Here is a 17740-nt window from a genome sequence, read left to right as displayed (position 1 = left end):
GCCCGCCAGCATCTGCCGTTTGCGATGGTCACCTCACTTTGTCTAATGCAGGAGGGGGGATCCTCAAGCCCAGGGGACAAATGCAGCCTCCAGGCCTTTCTAGATGGCCCTGGAAACTCTCCCCAGGTGACCATCCCTCCCCATCCACACCTTCTCCCCCTGGACCGCACCCGTCACCACCCCTGGTTCACAATTTCCTGGAATGTTTTTGCTGGGCTGTAATGTGTCCTTGAACTCTGATCATGCCTTTTGCTCATCAGGATGGAAGATAGGGAGGCACATGTGTGCATCAAAACTAGCCTATGGTACTAAAGATAAATTTTACATTCAGTGCTCTGCCAACTTTCAACTTTTACCACCCAACAATACAATCGCTGCTGTGAGGTTCCCAGAAGATTGCCCAGAATGGAGCGCCCAATGGTAAGGCCGGCCCTGGAGATTGCAGTGCAGAGGCACCTTGAACCATTCGAGACGAGGCAGAGGGTTCCCGCCGCTGGCAAAACAGGTGAGCTTGACTTCGGTGCCAGCTCGAAAGCATGTTTCTGGTGGTGGCACATCCATCCAGATTTTCTGAGGTGGATCTGAACAGCAATGACAAAAGAGCAAGGCAGAGAAGGATGCAATAAATATTAGCTGGAGGAGGATCAAAATGTGTCACAGACTACTGCTGCCATCGTGCCTACACAATCCTCGTCCTCCCACCCTCATGCTCACACTGTACTCGGAGGGTCACAGTAGCGCTCTTGGCATACAGGATGGCTTCATTGAAAGCTTCGCAGATCAGAGACAATCCATTGTCCTCCCGGTGTGCTGTGTATGTCAGATTAGACACGGTGATCATCCCGCCGTGAGTTGCCTGAAGGAAGAAAGCAGCCCTCACTCACTCACCTGAAGGAAGAAAGCACCCCACAGCCCAGGGCCCGAAAATCTCACACGGGGAGCATATACTGAGTCAGACCCATTGGTCCATCTAGCTCAGTATTGCCTACACTGACTGGCAGCGGTTCTCCAGGGTTTCAGACCGCGGCTATTTCCAAGCCTACTTGGAGATGCTGGGGACCTTCTGCATGCAAGGGAAATGCTCTACCACTGAGCTGGGGCCCTTCCCCATGCTCACACAATGATCTTACCTCCCCCACAAGGTGGGATACCACAATCTCAGAAGAGGCCCCTATTTTCCCACGCTCGTGGACCAATGGCTGCTGGTGGCTCCATGTCAGTGGGGCAGTGGAATCCACTGAAACACCTTGGACAGCTCCTTGGATGTTCAGACCAAAACCCGGGGCAGATTCCACTGCCCCGCTGATATGGAGCCACCAGCCACCACTGTCATGGATCCTAAAATCTTGCTTCAGGCCCTCACTGTCATGACCCTGACCCTTAGCAGCAGACAGGACTCTTGATACAGAGGAGGTGAAACCCCCTGAATCAGGAAGACCAATGGTGGAAGCCATGGAAATGGCGAACCCAAACCCAGGCTCTGACACCCAGGCTGGAGCCTGTCAGCCAGGAGAGACAGAATCCCCCAAACAGGGACCCCCATCAGACAGACTGCTCTGAGGAACCGTTGCCAGATGGCACCAGCTCACCTCCATTTTTTGCCCTCACATGATCATCTTGCTCTAAAATCTCCTTTTTGTCTGGAAATGTTAGCTGCCAAGGTCCAAAAAGTAGCAATGGGCAAATCTGTCAATTTTGGTTTCTCATTTTTCGAATCTTAAATTCAGGTCTCCCCATTTCCATATTAATCTGTGATTTTTTTTTAAAAAAAGGCCTCATGAAAATTCAGCAGCATTTTCATGCAAATTTCTTCTAATATACACATTTTTGTATGCAATTTTGCTTAATATACATGGTTTTGCAAAGCACCTTTCCCTAATATAAAGTATTTTTGTGTACTATTTTCACTGATACATGCATTTTTGTGCACACTTTCCCCTGGTATATGCATTTTTGTACACATTACATGGCTGGAGAAGTGCACTGCAATATTCAAAGAAGTGTGACTTTCAAAGGATGGCTGCATTTCGCATATTGTTTCAGGAAGCGCAAATTAGGCAGGTTCGCCTTTAAATGCCATTTAAATGCAAACTGAATCGAATTTCTCCCCTCACCCCTACCAACAAGATAGGATGCAATGCCTATGCAATGTCCACTGATGTCCTCAACTGAGAATCTACAGAGAACCCATCTTACTCTGCCTCGTAACATGGCAAGCCTCTGCTATTGCCTACCTCCAACACGGTGACTTCGGTGGCATTGAGCTCCCTCCAGCCTAGCCACCAGCGCACCAACACAGGTGGGTTGCTGGGGGAAGTCGAACAAGACAGGGAGATCTCCTTGTTTTCTTCGGTGCTGCTTGACCCTATGATTTTCACCTGTTCAGGGAGAACTGCCATCCAAAAATTAGGGAAGGGGAAAGAGATCAGTCATCCAGTATAAAAGCTAGAGGTGTCAGTTTTTGTTTTCAAAACATGCCATGTGCTTTTCTCCCCCTTTCCCTTTGTTTTTGTTTTTAAGAGTTTAAGGACACAGTGATTCTGGGAATGTAGAGCATGCCTCTCCTTTGCAAAGGGAAACGAGTTTCGTTTTAACGGACCGAATGAGAGTGGCTGCATTCAAATGTTAACAAAAATATCCAGTTACAGGAAGGAGCTGCAGTGAGCTTTGGGTTTACATGGCCTCCTCCTCTCCTCCTCCAGATACAAGGTGGAGATCAGAGACTTTGCTTCCATTTCAAATTAACCACAGTTTAGCATTACATCTGAACCCTAAACTGTGGTCAGTCTTAACTATGGTTTATTGAAGCCAATGCCAAGCCAAAATATTGGAGTCCAGTGATTTTTGTAAGTTTTCCAGGGATGTTCGTAGAAAATACACTACTGAAAATTGGATTAATCTTGAGGGGGTTGAATTCTTAAGAACTTTGGAAAGACGGTCTTACCTTTAAAGGTGAGTTGGCTGGGGGGAGGAATTTCTTCTATTATTTTTAACAACAAAAAGTGCCCATTAGCCATTCTCCCCACCTCCCCAAGAATTCCACTGGGAACAAACCCATGCCATGACAGAGCATTGTTCCTATTGGGGCATTGACACACCTGAGGACAGCCAAGCTGCTGCCCTGAAGCAATGTCAATACTCTGTGTGTGTGTGTGTGTGTGTGTGTGTGTGTGTGTGTGCACATGTGCAAAAAAAACTATGGCAACCCTCCCTTTGAAAGCAAGACCACAGCTTGCCCCAAATTATTAAAATTTGCCTGTGCCCTCCCAAAGACACCAGATATTTCCGTTCACTGTCATGGGAACGGTCCCATAAAAGGTGGGATGGGATATCAAGTCAAGCCTTTGTTGAAACAAACCAGTTGCGGAAGCAGTGGTTTTGAAATTGGCTCAATTCAACAAAACACACTTAAGGCTAACTAGAGTTTGTCTGGATTTGGATGCAACAACAAGCTGCAATGAAACAAAAAAGGAAGTGCAAAAACCTTCCAAATTGCTCCTCGTGGCTGCACTGGAGAACGAGAGGGGAGGGGGCACGGCAAACTTGAGGACAGCAGAGTCAAATTTCTTTGTTTATCATGACGGGTGAATACAGCAAGTGCCCTGAGCATGTGTGGAGTATTTCATCCTTTGCCATTTTTTTTAAAAGACATCAAAGTAAGGATGACACACCTCTTCCTTTTCTAAAAAAAAATGCATCTTATAGAAACTAAGGAACAAGCTACAGGACTAGAAAACATAGACCCACACACCATCCCACCTCATCTCATGGCCTGTTGTTTGAGCAAGAGAATTACATTTTGGTCAGGCCAGTAAAATTTGGCTACTCGGTCTTCCCAGCAGTTGTGGTAAAAAATGAGACAGTGGAAGAAGACAGGATTGGAAGGTACTGGCTATGGACAGAAATTGGGAGAGGTGACTTGGACATAGATAAGGGGAGGCAGAAGGACATAGGGGAGGGGAAGGAAGAACTAGCTAGACCTGGTTTGGGAAGGAAAGGCCCCAACACTCACAGACTACGTGCAGAGTGATGCTGGCCTGCAGCGGGAGGGGCAAGACTTGATTCAAAGCCTGGCAGCTGATGGTAGCCATGTTGTCTTCCGCTGTGATGCTGAGGGTTAGGGAACTCCGGGACAATTGGCCGGTGTCATCCGTTTCCCAGTTGGTAGAAATGACTTCATCGTTCTGTAAGGCACAAACCCTTGGCTGAGATCCAGGGGGCAGAGCCTGGAAGCTTACGTGGGGGACCCTGAGCAATCAAGGGCTGGAGTTGGCAAGATAGGGGAGGGGCATTGCGGTGCCAAGTAGAAGCAGAAAAGGGCTGTTGGCCAATCAGAAATAGCCGGCTGGCCTTAAGGCACCATGGCTTTGTTTGTAAGTGACTGAATATGGAGGCAGAGCAAATAGCAAAAGGTCTCAAACCAAACAAAAAAATGATCTATTTCAGTCCCCCTGTCTCAGGCCATGTCCACCCTAAACATTTAAAGCACTATGGTGCCACTTTAAACGGTCATGGCTTCTCCCAAAGAATCCTGGGAACTATAGCATGTTAAGGGAGCTGAGAGTTGTTAGGATATTCCTATTCCTCTCACAGAACTACAATTCCCAAAGTTCCTTGGGAAGAGGGTTTGATAGATAAACCACTCTGGGAACTGAAGTTCTGTGAGGGGGTCTCGTGAAACTCTCAGCACACTTAACAGTTCCCACGGTTCTCTGGGGGAAGCCATGGCTGCTTAAAGTGGCATAAGAGTGCTTTAAATATATAGTGCAGATGTGGCCTAGGTTTTCACTCCTTCCCCAGAGACCCCGAGGGGACTAAAGCCATAGCATTGTCATGCAGTCCCTGAGACCTAACAGCCCTAGCAACATCCCATGTAAATCAGGCGACATGTGGTTTGCTGCTGTCATTCAGAAAATCTCCAGACACCATCAGCAGAAAACTTCAGGAACACTGGAAGCTGCCTTATAGTGCTCATCAGAATCACAGAACAATAGAATAGTAGATTTGGAAGGAGCCTATAAGGCCATTGAGTCCAATCCCCTGCTTAATGCAGGAACCCAACTTAAAGCATACCCAACGGCGATACTGCATGCGAGAAGAATCTTGGAATTTTTGTTGAACACAAGCTGAATATGAGCCAACAGTGCGATGTGGTTGCAAAAAAGACAAATACTATTTTAGGCTGTATTAACAGACTCTTAGTCTATCTAGCTACACTGATATGCAACAGCCAGTCCAGAGTTTCAGACAGGGATCTTTCCCAGCCCTACCTGGATATACTGGGCATTGAACCTGGGATCTTCTGCATACAAAGCATGTGCTCTGTGGCTCTTCCCCAATGGAACAGCCGCCATGTGGAGCAACTGCCACACACCATGCAAGGGCCACCATACAAATCCTTAGCTGCTCGGCAATCACGGAATATTCATGAACATTCTAACTGATGAGAGTCAGGCAACTCACAGAATGATGAGCTATTGCTGTAAAGACGTGGGAAAGGGAGGGGAAACCACAGAGGGGAGGCAGAAGGCTGGGAAGCTAAGAGGGAAGAGGATCTACCAGTGCCAAGGATGAGAGGGTGAGGGGACAGAAGGCCAGGGGACTAAAGAGGTAGCACTGAACCAAGGAGTGGGTGGAAGAGGTAAAGGGTTGAAAGAAGGCTTAAGGAACACAGGGAAAACGAAGGAGGCCAGGAAGCTGAGCTTCCACACCAAATAAAGGGGCAGGAAAAGTTGCATTGTTATTGCTGCTGTAGTTGGAGCAGAAAGAGGATTGTTGGCAAAGGACCCAAGAAAGAGAGGCCAAAGAGCCGGTGCAGAGATTTCATGCACTGCTTTCTTTTTTAAAAGCATGTCAAAAACTTTGGCTGCAGGTTTCTCATTGGCTGCTATTAGAATAATGACCACCAGGTGGTGCTCACTGAAAAAGTTTGCATTTACATTTATAAGACTGTCACAAAATGTCAGAGCACATGTTAAAGAGTGGAAGAAATGGTCTGCTGTACAAAATTCCCAGTGTGTGCAGTACAAGCATGGCTCTCCTCTCCCCAGAGCACAATAGGAGGAAAACTGAAATCAACAGTACAAAAACAGCCCTGAGCACTCGATCTCTTGGTTTCCTTGCTTCTACTTCCTATGGATGCTCCTCTCTTACCTACCCAATCCAAAGATGGGTAAGGCTGTAACTCAGTGGTAGAGCATGTGCTTTGCATACAGAAGGTCCCAGGTTCAGTCCCTAGCAGATCCAAGTAGGGCTGGGAAAGACTCCTGTCTGAAATCCTGGAGAGCCGCTGCCAGTCAGTGTAGACAACACTGAGTTAGATGGACCAATGGTCTGATTCTGTATAAGGTAGATTCCCCTGTTCCCTTTTCTTTAGGATCGCCACTCAAGACTGGTTCTCAGCAACTCAAGCCACTGGCACACAGCTCCTTTCTGAATTATCTCAGCACTGGGTGAATAACCAACAAAGTTAACACAAAGTGAGTAAGTAGTTGTCAAACAAGTGCCGCAGTGCAAACGCAAATGGTTGTGTCCAACATTAGATCACACTCCAAACAGAACCATTGGAATTAATGGACACAACTAACTTAGGTCCATTCATTTCAATGGGTCTACTCTAGGGGTATGCTAGAATTCTTCCCAATTCAGATTTGGTACAGTATTTTCCATTAATTTGCTTATTCTCTATCGTTATGGATTTGTATGTGGTGATTTTCTGCAGCTATTTTCGAGAACAGATTTTTTAAAAAAATATTGATAGTAAGAATTATCATTTCATTATTTCCTTTCATTTATCGAGATTTTCTTTAAAAAATATTGGTTGATATTTCCTGTAAAACTATCAATATTAATAGTTTGGGGGAGGAAAGAACAGATTGGTAAAAGCAGCAGATAGTGGACAAAGAACAAATTTGAATCGATACCGGCCTGTTGGGTCAAAGAAATGCTTTCTGAGTGGAACCGGCCAACGGATCCCTTCCCTAGTCGACTATGAGTATGACGTAACACAGGGTATGACCCACAGACTACAACCCATTTCCAAAAGTGGGTTTAGTCTCTCTACCAGGCCACTTCTGCCTATTGAAGCAAGGGTGGGGAACCTCCAACAAGGGTGTAGTCGTCCAGGGTCTCAGGGGGTCTTAGATCCCTTACTTTTTTGGGAGCATGGTCCCAGCAGGGTCCCTGTGTCTCCAGCATTCTACAAGCCAATCAGCTTGAAAGGGGAATGTGTTAGCCACTCAGAAGAGTCTTCTAACATGCTTCCTTGCTGTTTATTGTTGATTAGAGCCAATCAGAGTGAAAATAGGTAAGTCAGCCACTGAGAAGACTCTTCTCAGTAGCTAACACTCTTCCATTTCTTGCTTATTGGCTCCTAGGGACTTCTGTTGTTGTGGGAGAAGGCGTTGACAAGGATCTCATTCTCAACCCAGCAGCAAAACAGAGGAGGGGCATGGTTGTGACTAACATGAAGGGATCCTGCACTTCTGAATTTGCCACTACACTACTGACCTCCATGCCCTGGGCCTGATTAAGTCCACCAGGCCATTTTGGCCAAGTGATACCCATCTGCCCTACACTGACATCATCTATACGCCAAGCTAGATGGACTAGTGGTCTGACTCGGTACAAGGCAGCTTTTTATGTTCTATTCCAACTTAGGGATATGCGAGAAGTTCAATTCAGTTTGTACTTGAAGCCGAATCTATCAAATCCACACTTTCCGAAACAAGATGAGAACCAAAACTCAGCCATCCTTCGAAATGCGCACTTACACGAGTTTTGCAATGCAGTTTGCCAACCAAACAATGTTTACAAAAATGCACATGTTAGGGGAAAGTGTGCATAAAAATGGATATATGAATGAAAATAACATGCAAAAATGCATTATATGGCCAAAAAAAACTGCTTGCAACGATGTGAACGTTAGTCAAAACTGCTTACAAAAATATGTTTATTCAGAGAAATTCACACTAAAATGCTGGCGAATTTTCATGAGGACTTTTTAATTTTAAAAATCACAAATTGCTGCAGGAATGTAGAGAAGTGAATTTAAGATTGGAAAAATGAGAAACCGAGAGAACCGAAATGGGCAGAACTTTCCGTCGCTAATCACAACCCGCATCCCAGAGTTCTCCCACTCACCTTTAGCCATTGCAGAGTAGCCAAAGGGTTGCCACTCAGAGAAATGCAGGTCAGTTTTAGTTTGTCCTTGGCTTTTACTGCAGGGCCGCTGTATCCTTCAATGACAGGCGGTTGGGGTGGGACTGTCAAAGAGAGCAAAAAATGGTTGTAACTCAAGAGAGGAGGTTGTGAGGCGTCGTTCCTTGGCTCTCCCTGTCAGGTTCCTACCTGCGCGTGGCTACTGCCTGTCACTAGGCACCACCAGGGACTCCACCAGTCCGGACCGCTCTCTCTTATGGTTTCTCTCCCGCTCTAGCACAGATCTCAACAGATCCCCCTGCTAGGCAACCACCAGTAACGTCCCAATACTAGTATTCCCAGAGACTCTGAATACTGGTATTGTTATTCTCTTCACCGCTGCCACCATTTGTTACAGTTCCCCTTCAGCCTTGGTCATTACCTTACCCTCCCTTCTGGTCTGTGAAACCCCAGCCAAGGATCAGGCCTTTGGTAAACCAAATTAAGTATTTATTAAAGATAACAAAGCTAACAAGATTAACAAGATTTCTTCTTAAGGCACATAAGCATATGGTTTTACTCAATACTAATCCGAACTCCACCTCCCTCCTGGTAAACAACTCTCTAAACCCCACCAAGCAATCCACTCTTTCTCTTCTCCCCCCCCCCGATTCGACTCTCACTCTTCCTTTTATACATTCAGCCATTTTAAACACTCAGCCAATCATCTCGCATTCTACTGCCCATTCACTCCCCCTCCTCTTTCACTCCACTTACCATGTATCTTCTAAAACAACAACACTTACCATATATACATTAATATAGGAACATCACATTTCCCCCCCCCCTTAAACAACAGCAGAGTATTATTCCTGTTCCAGGATTTATACGTCGCGTTAACAAATAAAAGTCTCTATGGGGAAAATGTCTTTCTTTGTTCCTCTGTCTGGTCACGTCACTGCAGTCCCAGCCACTTGCCTGGAAAGTCCATCGGCCAGTACATTGTCCTTGCCTTTTATGAACTGGAAGTCCACTTGATAGTCCTGTAGGGCCCAGGACCACCTCTGCAGCATAGTGTTATGGTTTTTCATAGTCTGCAACCATAACAAGGCCCGATGATCCGTAGTCACTGTGAATCTTCGTCCCCACACGTATGGGCGCAACTTGTTCAGTCCCCACATGACCGCTAGGCACTCCTGGACCGACAAATAGTTTTTCTCCCTCGGCGTCAGCTTGCGACTCAGGTACGCCACTGGATGTCTGGTGCCTTCTCTCTCCTGCAGCAAGACGACTCCCAGCGCCAGGTCCGACGCATCTGTAGCCACGATGAATGGTTTCTCATAGTCTGGTGCTATTAATATGGGTCCTTGGCACAAGGCTTGCTTCAGTAGATCAAAAGCCTTCTGACATTCATCCGTCCATACCACACGCTCAGAACACTTCTTCTTTGTTAATTCATGCAAGGGGGTTGCTATTTCCCCAAAATTTCTCACAAACTTCCTATAAAATCCAGCCACACCCAGAAATGCCCTTACTTGTTTTTTGGTTAAGGGGATCGGCCACGCTTGTATTGCCTCCACCTTGCTCCATAAGGGGGTGATTTTCCCACTCCCCACCTTATGTCCTAAATAGATTACTTCGTTTAGTCCAAACTGGCATTTCTTAGCTTTTATTGTGAGGCCTGATTTTCTTAAGGCCTCCAATACTGTTGTCAGGTGTTGGACATGCTCAGGCACCGACTTGCTAAAAATGGCCACGTCATCGATATAGGCCACTGCAAAATCTGACATGCCTCGCAACACAGTATTGATTAGCCTCTGAAATGAACTTGGTGAGTTCCTTAGTCCCATGGGTAAGGTCACAAACTCATATAACCCATCTGGTGTACTGAAGGCAGTTTTGGCTCTGGATTGCTCGTCTAGTTCCATTTGCCAAAATCCTTTACAGAGATCTAGTGTAGAGATAATGGTTGCTGCCCCCAATAACTCTAACATAGCGTCTACCCTAGGCATAGGATACGCATCTGGGACAGTAATTTTATTGATTAGCCAATAATCAATGCAAAACCTTGTTCCATCTTTTTTCGGAACCAGGACAATACTTGAGGCCCAGGGACTGATGGATTCCCTGATCACTCCTAATTCCAGCATCTCTTCCACCTCCTTTTTGATCTCATTCAAAACTTTCCCATTCACACGGTACGGAACAGATCTGATTGGGGCATGATCTCCAGTATCAATGGAATGTATAACTATACTGGTTCGGCCAGGTTTGTTGCTAAAGAGATTCCTATAGGTTTTCAAAACTCTCAGAATCTCCTCTTTTACTTCCTCCTTCACCTCCTCTGACCATTCCACTTGATCTACCCCTCCTTTGTCTTTGCTTTCCTGTACCAAATCTGGAAGTTCAGGCCCACTTCCCTCAGGGAATAACGTAACTTGCAACACCTTTGCATCCCTGGTATGGTAAGGCTTTAACATATTTACATGAACCACTTTGCTTTTGTTTAATTGGTCTGTGGTGATTACATATGTCACTGTGTCAAGCCTTTCTCTGATGGTATATGGTCCTTCCCAGTTAGCCTGTAATTTGTCATGTGTCCTGGGTATGAACGCCATAACCATATCTCCCACATCATACACACGTTCCCTGGCTGTTCTGTCATACCAGTAACTTTGCTTCTCCTGTGCATGACTCAAATTCTCTTTCACTACTTCCATCATTGATGTTAATTTATTGCGGAATTCCAATACAAAATCTACTACAGAAGTTTTGTACTCTCCCAGAGTTCCTTCCCATGAATTTTTTAGCAGTTCCAAAGGTCCCCTCACTTTTCTAGTAAACATTAGTTCAAAGGGTGAGAAGCCTGTTGACTCCTGAGGGACTTCTCTGTATGCAAATAAGAAGCATCCCAAACGTTCATCCCAGTCTTGTGGGTGATCTTGAACATAGCTTCTTATCATGCCCTTCAAAACTCCATTGAATCTCTCAGTTAGCCCATTAGTGGCGGGATGGTAAGTAGTGGTCTTTAGATGTTTTAGACCACAACATTTCCACATACATTGCATCACTTCTCCCATGAATACACTGCCTTGATCTGTCAGCACTTCATGAGGGAAACCCAGCCTCATAAAGATTTTTAATAAAGCCTCTGCCACTACAGGGGCTTCTACAGATCTCAGTGCTTCTGCGTCTGGGTACCTGGTGGCAAAATCCACCACCACCACTAGATATTTCTTGCCATGCCTTGTGGGTTTGGAAAAAGGGCCCACCAAATCTATTCCCACTCTATAAAAGGGTTGTCCAATTATAGGAAGGGGCTTTAAGGGTGCCTTGGTCTTTACTCCACTCTTTCCTACCTTTTGGCATATTCCACAAGATAGACAATGTTGTTTTACATCCTTGGAGATATTTGGCCAATAATAATGTGCAGCCAATCTCCTCTTGGTCTTTTTTATTCCCAGATGTCCTGCACATGGGACATCGTGGGCTACCTCTAGCAATCTGGTTCTGTATTTGCTAGGTACTATCAATTGCTTCACTGGTTCACATTCATCCTTTCTCTCAGCAGGCATCCACAGTCTATATAAAATCCCATTCTCACACACAACTTGATTCCTCAGTTTGTCAGTGAAAGGAATCTGTTGGGTCAGGGCTTGTTCCTTTATCTGCTTCAAACTTATATCTTTATGCAGCTCTTCCCTGAATTGATCTGCTTCTTCCCCAGAGACTACTTGATACAGTTTGTCTACTTCAGCAGGCCTGCTAGTGGTTGCTATGGTGACCTGAGGCTGGTTAACAGATTCCACCCTGTTTGTTTCAGCCCCCCTTAATATGGCTTCTTTTTCTCTGCCAATTTGCTGTCTGGTCACTACATATATTTTCCCCTGTGCCCTCATAACATCTCTTCCCAGTATTACTGGTTCTTGTTGCTGGGCATTAATACCAACTTTATATTGGCCCTTTCGGCCTCTCCATTCCATTTTCACTAGGGCCACAGGCAAACTCTCTGGTTGACCCCTCACTCCTTGGATAGTCACTGTTTCCTGAGGTAATATTTCTTCAGATTTTATTAAATCTGGCCTCAGTAACGTCTGAGCGGCACCAGTGTCAAGCAATGCCCAATAATTTGCCCCTTGTACACTCACTTCCTCTCTCAGACTTGAATCAAGGTCTGTTACTTCTGTCCAGTTTATCTGGCAAAACTGAACCTTTTTCGCTGTTTCTAAAGCCTTGGGCTCTGTTTTCACTGCCCTTGTCTGAGCAGGATTACTAATGGGGTTGGCAACCTCACATTGAAAACGTAGGTGCCCCGGTCTACCACATTTGTAGCATAATTTCTCCTCACTTTTAGGGTACACAGATCCACTCTGGGGTGTCCTGTGCCCTTCAGATTTTAATGGAGGACTCACTTGCTGTGGTACCACATCCCTTCTCCAGCACTATATGGTCTGGGCTTAAACTCTCTTGATGTTTTCCCCACCCAGCCAGTTCTATTGGAGGCGAAGTGATCCGCCATCTCTGCGGCCTCCTGCACAGATGTAGGGGAACGGTCTTTGACCAGGAGCCTTATTTCTGGTGGTAACTGATGGTATAATTGATCCAGTATCATGAGGCTTTTCACCTCTTCCACTGACTGAGCTTTGGCACTACTCATCCACTTTCCAAATATATCCATCAACTTTGCTCCCAGTTCCACAAAAGACCTCCCTGTCTGTATCTGGCAGTTTCTGAAAAGCTTTCTAAAATGATCAGGCCCCAGTCTGAATCTTTTAAACACTGCTTCTTTGAATTCAGCATAGGTGACGGGCCTGTCTGAGGGGAAATATTGGTATAGCTCAGCCAATTCCCCTTTAATCAGGTTTGATAAATACTGCATGTATTTATCTTCAGGTAGCCCCCACAACTGAGCTGCTTTTTCAAAGGTGCTGAGGTAAATTTGAGGATCTTGACCAGGCTCATAGACAGCAAAGTCCTTTGTTGTAATTTTTATTTTTGCTCCATCTCTGTCCTTTCTTGTTTCATCAGAATGAAACTTCTCTCTTTCAAATTTTAACTTTTCTACTTGTAATTCGGCATCCACTGCTCGTTGCTTCTCCCTCTCCTCAAACCCCAATCTCATTCTCTCAGCTTCCATCTTCAATCTCTCAGCTTCCAACTCCCTCTGCTTGTCTTTTTCCTCAGCCTCCCATCTTAACTTCTCTCTCAAGTACTCTATATAAGCGGGATTGCTTAAATATCCTTCTGGGGTCTCTTCCCTGACAGGTTGTTTTTGCTGGGCAGTTGCAAATCCTATAAGTGCTACCCTCAATTCATCTACCCCTTTACCCTCGTGAGGTAAATTGAATGTTGTGCACTTCTCCACCAGCTCCTCTCTTTTCATTTTTATGTATTCAGCCATGGTGTTTGAGTTCACTCACTCTTTGCCACACACTCTTTGCCAGTCACTCTCACAAGTAATCTTGTTTTGTTATTTCTGTTAGCCACACCACTGTTAGGGATTCTCTAGTATTCGTATCTGGATTCTCTGTTGTTCATATCCCACCGCTACTGACACCACATGTGACGCTCCTTCCCTGGCTCTCCCTGTCAGGTTCCTACCTGCGCGTGGCTACTGCCTGTCACTAGGCACCACCAGGGACTCCACCAGTCCGGACCGCTCTCTCTTATGGTTTCTCTCCCGCTCTAGCACAGATCTCAACAGATCCCCCTGCTAGGCAACCACCAGTAACGTCCCAATACTAGTATTCCCAGAGACTCTGAATACTGGTATTGTTATTCTCTTCACCGCTGCCACCATTTGTTACAGTTCCCCTTCAGCCTTGGTCATTACCTTACCCTCCCTTCTGGTCTGTGAAACCCCAGCCAAGGATCAGGCCTTTGGTAAACCAAATTAAGTATTTATTAAAGATAACAAAGCTAACAAGATTAACAAGATTTCTTCTTAAGTCACATAAGCATATGGTTTTACTCAGAGCTTGGAAAAGTTACTTTTTTAAACTACAACTCCCATCAGCCCCAGCCAGCATGGCCACTGGATTGGGCTGATGGGATTTGTAGTTTAAAAAAATAACTTTTCCAAGCTCTGGTTTTACTCAATACTAATCCGAACTCCACCTCCCTCCTGGTAAACAACTCTCTAAACCCCACCAAGCAATCCACTCTTTCTCTTCTCCCCCCCCCCCCGATTCAACTCTCACTCTTCCTTTTATACATTCAGCCATTTTAAACACTCAGCCAATCATCTCGCATTCTACTGCCCATTCACTCCCCCTCCTCTTTCACTCCACTTACCATGTATTTTCTAAAACAACAACACTTACCATATATACATTAATATAGGAACATCACAGAGGTCACTAAGACCGTAGATCCCTGTTTCCCTACAGCAGCCTTCTGCTACCATAGGAATGGGGTTGGTGGCCTTTCAGATGCTGAGGGACTCCAACATTCACCAGCCCTAGCCAGCGTGGCCAGTGGTCAGGGATACTGGGATATGGAGTTCAACAACATCTGGAGGGCCGTAGATTCTCCACTCCTACTCAAAAGCAGGATACTCACAACTGACTTATCATGATCAAAATAAAAAGGATGAAAGCTGGGTTAGCGATCTGCTTTGAATGACAGATACTGATCCGCAGAGGAAGCTAAACACATCCAAATCAAGCAGGCCATTTACAATGTCATATTTAAGCCTTAGAAGTATGGTGTTTGCCTGGTTAAGTTGATCAGACCTTAAGGCAGGTGTGGGGAACCTTTTTCTTGCCAAGCGTTGTTGAACTACACCTCCCATCATCCTCAGCAAGCCTGGCCAATGGGTGGGGATGATGGGAGTTATAGTCCAACAACATCTGTAGGGCCAAAGGTTCCCCACACCTGCTTTAAAGATTTACATCCTCCCCATTAATTTAAAGCATGTGGCTTCCCCCAAAGAATCCTGGGAACTGTAGTTTGTCAAGGGTGCTAGGAACTGTAGCTCTGTGAGTGGTAAGCTTTGTTCTTTAGGGGATGCCATATGCTTTAAATGTGCTTTCAATGTACCCCATGTGGGCCATTTCCATCACACACTGACTTTGTCTTGTTTTTAAAAGAGTCTCTAAACCTCTTTACTTATCTCCTACATGCTCTTGGCTGATCTTGTCCATATGCTCTCCCTTCCACGGTGCCTCTTGTTTCTTTTGCCTTTTATTACAACTGCCCTGGGTGATCTCTGGCTTCCCCCTCCACCTCTTCCTCCTCCCACATCCTTTTGTGTTTGCTTTTTATTAAGACTGAAATAACACTGTAACCTTGGGCACTTAGTATTACGGATTATACTGCTGTTACCTTAGCCCTGGGCGGAAATAGAAAAGATCCAACAAAGCATTCTTAGTGACTTACACAGGATGTTCATGATGAAACTGACAACTGTTGGGATCAAAGCAACTGGGTTAGAGGCCCTGCATCTCAGCTTCTGCCTATTGTCTGAGTTCTGGGGAGTGATCCTGAAAGAAAGCAGAGAAGGAGACAGTGGAAGGAATTCAAAGCTGGTAATTAGGGATTTGGGGAGAAATTCAGTTTGGTTTACTTTTTTTTTTTAAGCAAACCTATCTAATGTGCACTTCCAGAAAGAATACGCACATTGCAATGCAGCTACCTTTAAAATTGTCTCTCCTCTGAATTTTGCAATGCAGTTGCCTAGCCAAGGAATGTGTATGAAACGTGTGTATTTGAAGAAGGTGTGCATAAAAAGGCATATATTAGTGAAAATGACATAGAAAAATGCACTACATTAGCCATCTGCACTAAACATTGAAAGCAGTAGTTATATCTCTTTAAACAGTCATTGCGACCCTGCCACGAAGTATCTTGGGAACTGTAGTTCGTTAAGGGTGCTCAGAGTTGTTAGGAGACACCTATTCCCTTCACAGAGCTATAGTTTCAAGGGTTCCCTGGGAAGAGGGATTGATTGTTAAACCACTCCAAGTAATGCAGCTGTGTAAGGGGAATAGGGGTTGCCTAACAAATTTCAGCACCCTTCACAAACTTCCCAGGATTCTTTGGGGGAAGCCATGACTGTTTAAAGTGGTATAATGGTGCTTTAAGGGTATGGTGCAGGTGGAGCCTAGGTGAAAATTATATGAGGATAAATGCAAACTAAAATGCTGGTGAATTTTCAAGATTACTTTTTTAAAAAATATGGCAAAAGATTGGAAAAATGAGAAGCTAAGAGAAACAATCGCTAGCTGGTATTGCAGGACATAGGGGGCCTTCTGATTTGGCTTGCACTCTGCATGCTCCCCTCTCCACACGCCTTCAGATTTCTGCTTCCACTGTCAATCACCCCTGCACTATGGGGACTGGGATGCTAGTCCCATCGAGCTCCTTAAGAGCCCTTCCAGGCTCTTCCCACCTCAGCATGGCCTCCGTGTTAAAGAGTTTGTCACTGGAGCCAGGTTGAATGCTAGATGTCACATCTGTCACCTCGTTGTCACCTGGGGAGAAAGAAAAGACTGGTAAGGGGGATGCTAATTCCATGGCCAAGTCAACCTCCCAAATACCCCCATAGTAGCCCTCAGTGATGGCCCCCTCCATGAGACTAGCATGGTATGACAGAAACTATTTCAGTTAGGCCCTATACCATGTGGGAAAAGAGTGCCCAAGGTGAAAACCCACAATGGCACCCCTTTCCCGCTAAGAAACATGTCTCTGAATACCACTTGATGGGAACTATGAGCAGGAGAGGACAATGGTGCTCAGGTCGCAGAATAATAGAATAGTGGAGTTGGAAGGGGCCTATAAGGCCATCGAGTCCAGCCCCCGCTCAGTGCAGAAATCCAACTTAAAACATACCCAACAGGTGGCTGTCCAGCTGCCTCTTGAATGCATCCAGTGCTGGAGAGCCCACCACCTCCCTAGGTCATTGGTTCCATTGTCGTACCGCTCTAACAGTTGGGAGGTTTTTCCTGATGTTCAGTCAAAATCTGGCTTCCTGTAACTTGAGCACTTTATTCTGTGTCCTGCACTCTGGGATGATCAAGAAGAGATCCTGGCCCTCCTCTGCGTGACAACCTTTTAAGGACTTGAAGAGTGCTATCCCGTCTCCCCTCAGTCTTTTCTTCTCAAGGCTAAACATGCCCAGTTCTTTCAGTGTCTCCTCATAGGGCTTTGTTTACAGTCCCTGATCATCCTTGTTGCCCTTCTCTGAACCTGTTCCAGTTTGTCTGCATCCTTCTTAAGTTGCAGTGTCCAGAACTGGATACAGTACTCAAGATGAGGCCTAACCAGTGTCGATTAGAGGGTTCTGCTTTGAGGGCTTTCTAGTGGCACCTATGAGAACACAATTCTGAGATGGATAGGCCTGGTCTATCAGGGCCCTTCATATGAGGGAAGGGCCATAGCTCAGTGGTTGAACATCTGCTTTGCATTTGGAAGGTCCTAGGTTGAATCCCTAACATCTCCACATATCGTTGGAGGGATTGTCCTCTGCCTGAAACCCTGGAGATTCACTGTCAGTCAGTGTTGATGGACTAAGGTAGATGCCCCAATGGTCTGACTCAGTATAAGGCAGCTTTGTATGTTCCTGTGTTCTAAATATGGAGTACATCCTTCCATGCTCTTG

The 17740-nt window shown here is 45.5% G+C and overlaps 1 protein-coding gene across 1 annotated transcript in view; it reads right to left on the bottom strand.

Moving 5' to 3' along the window:
- The window catches only part of NPHS1 (NPHS1 adhesion molecule, nephrin), a 61242-nt gene that overhangs the window by 25531 nt on the left and 17971 nt on the right, over positions 1-17740 (bottom strand). The window contains exons 6-12 of the mRNA XM_061596873.1: positions 16532-16613; positions 15520-15623; positions 8143-8264; positions 4013-4184; positions 2235-2392; positions 715-856; positions 457-581 (exon numbers count right to left, since the gene is read on the bottom strand). Of these exons, the coding sequence (XP_061452857.1) occupies positions 457-581; positions 715-856; positions 2235-2392; positions 4013-4184; positions 8143-8264; positions 15520-15623; positions 16532-16613 (905 nt within the window). The remainder of the gene's footprint in view (positions 1-456; positions 582-714; positions 857-2234; positions 2393-4012; positions 4185-8142; positions 8265-15519; positions 15624-16531; positions 16614-17740) is intronic.

The sequence above is a fragment of the Rhineura floridana genome, chromosome 15 (assembly GCF_030035675.1).
Source record: "Rhineura floridana isolate rRhiFlo1 chromosome 15, rRhiFlo1.hap2, whole genome shotgun sequence".
Classification (NCBI taxonomy): Eukaryota; Metazoa; Chordata; class Lepidosauria; order Squamata; family Rhineuridae; genus Rhineura; species Rhineura floridana.
This window is presented reverse-complemented; position numbering and strand designations above follow the sequence as displayed.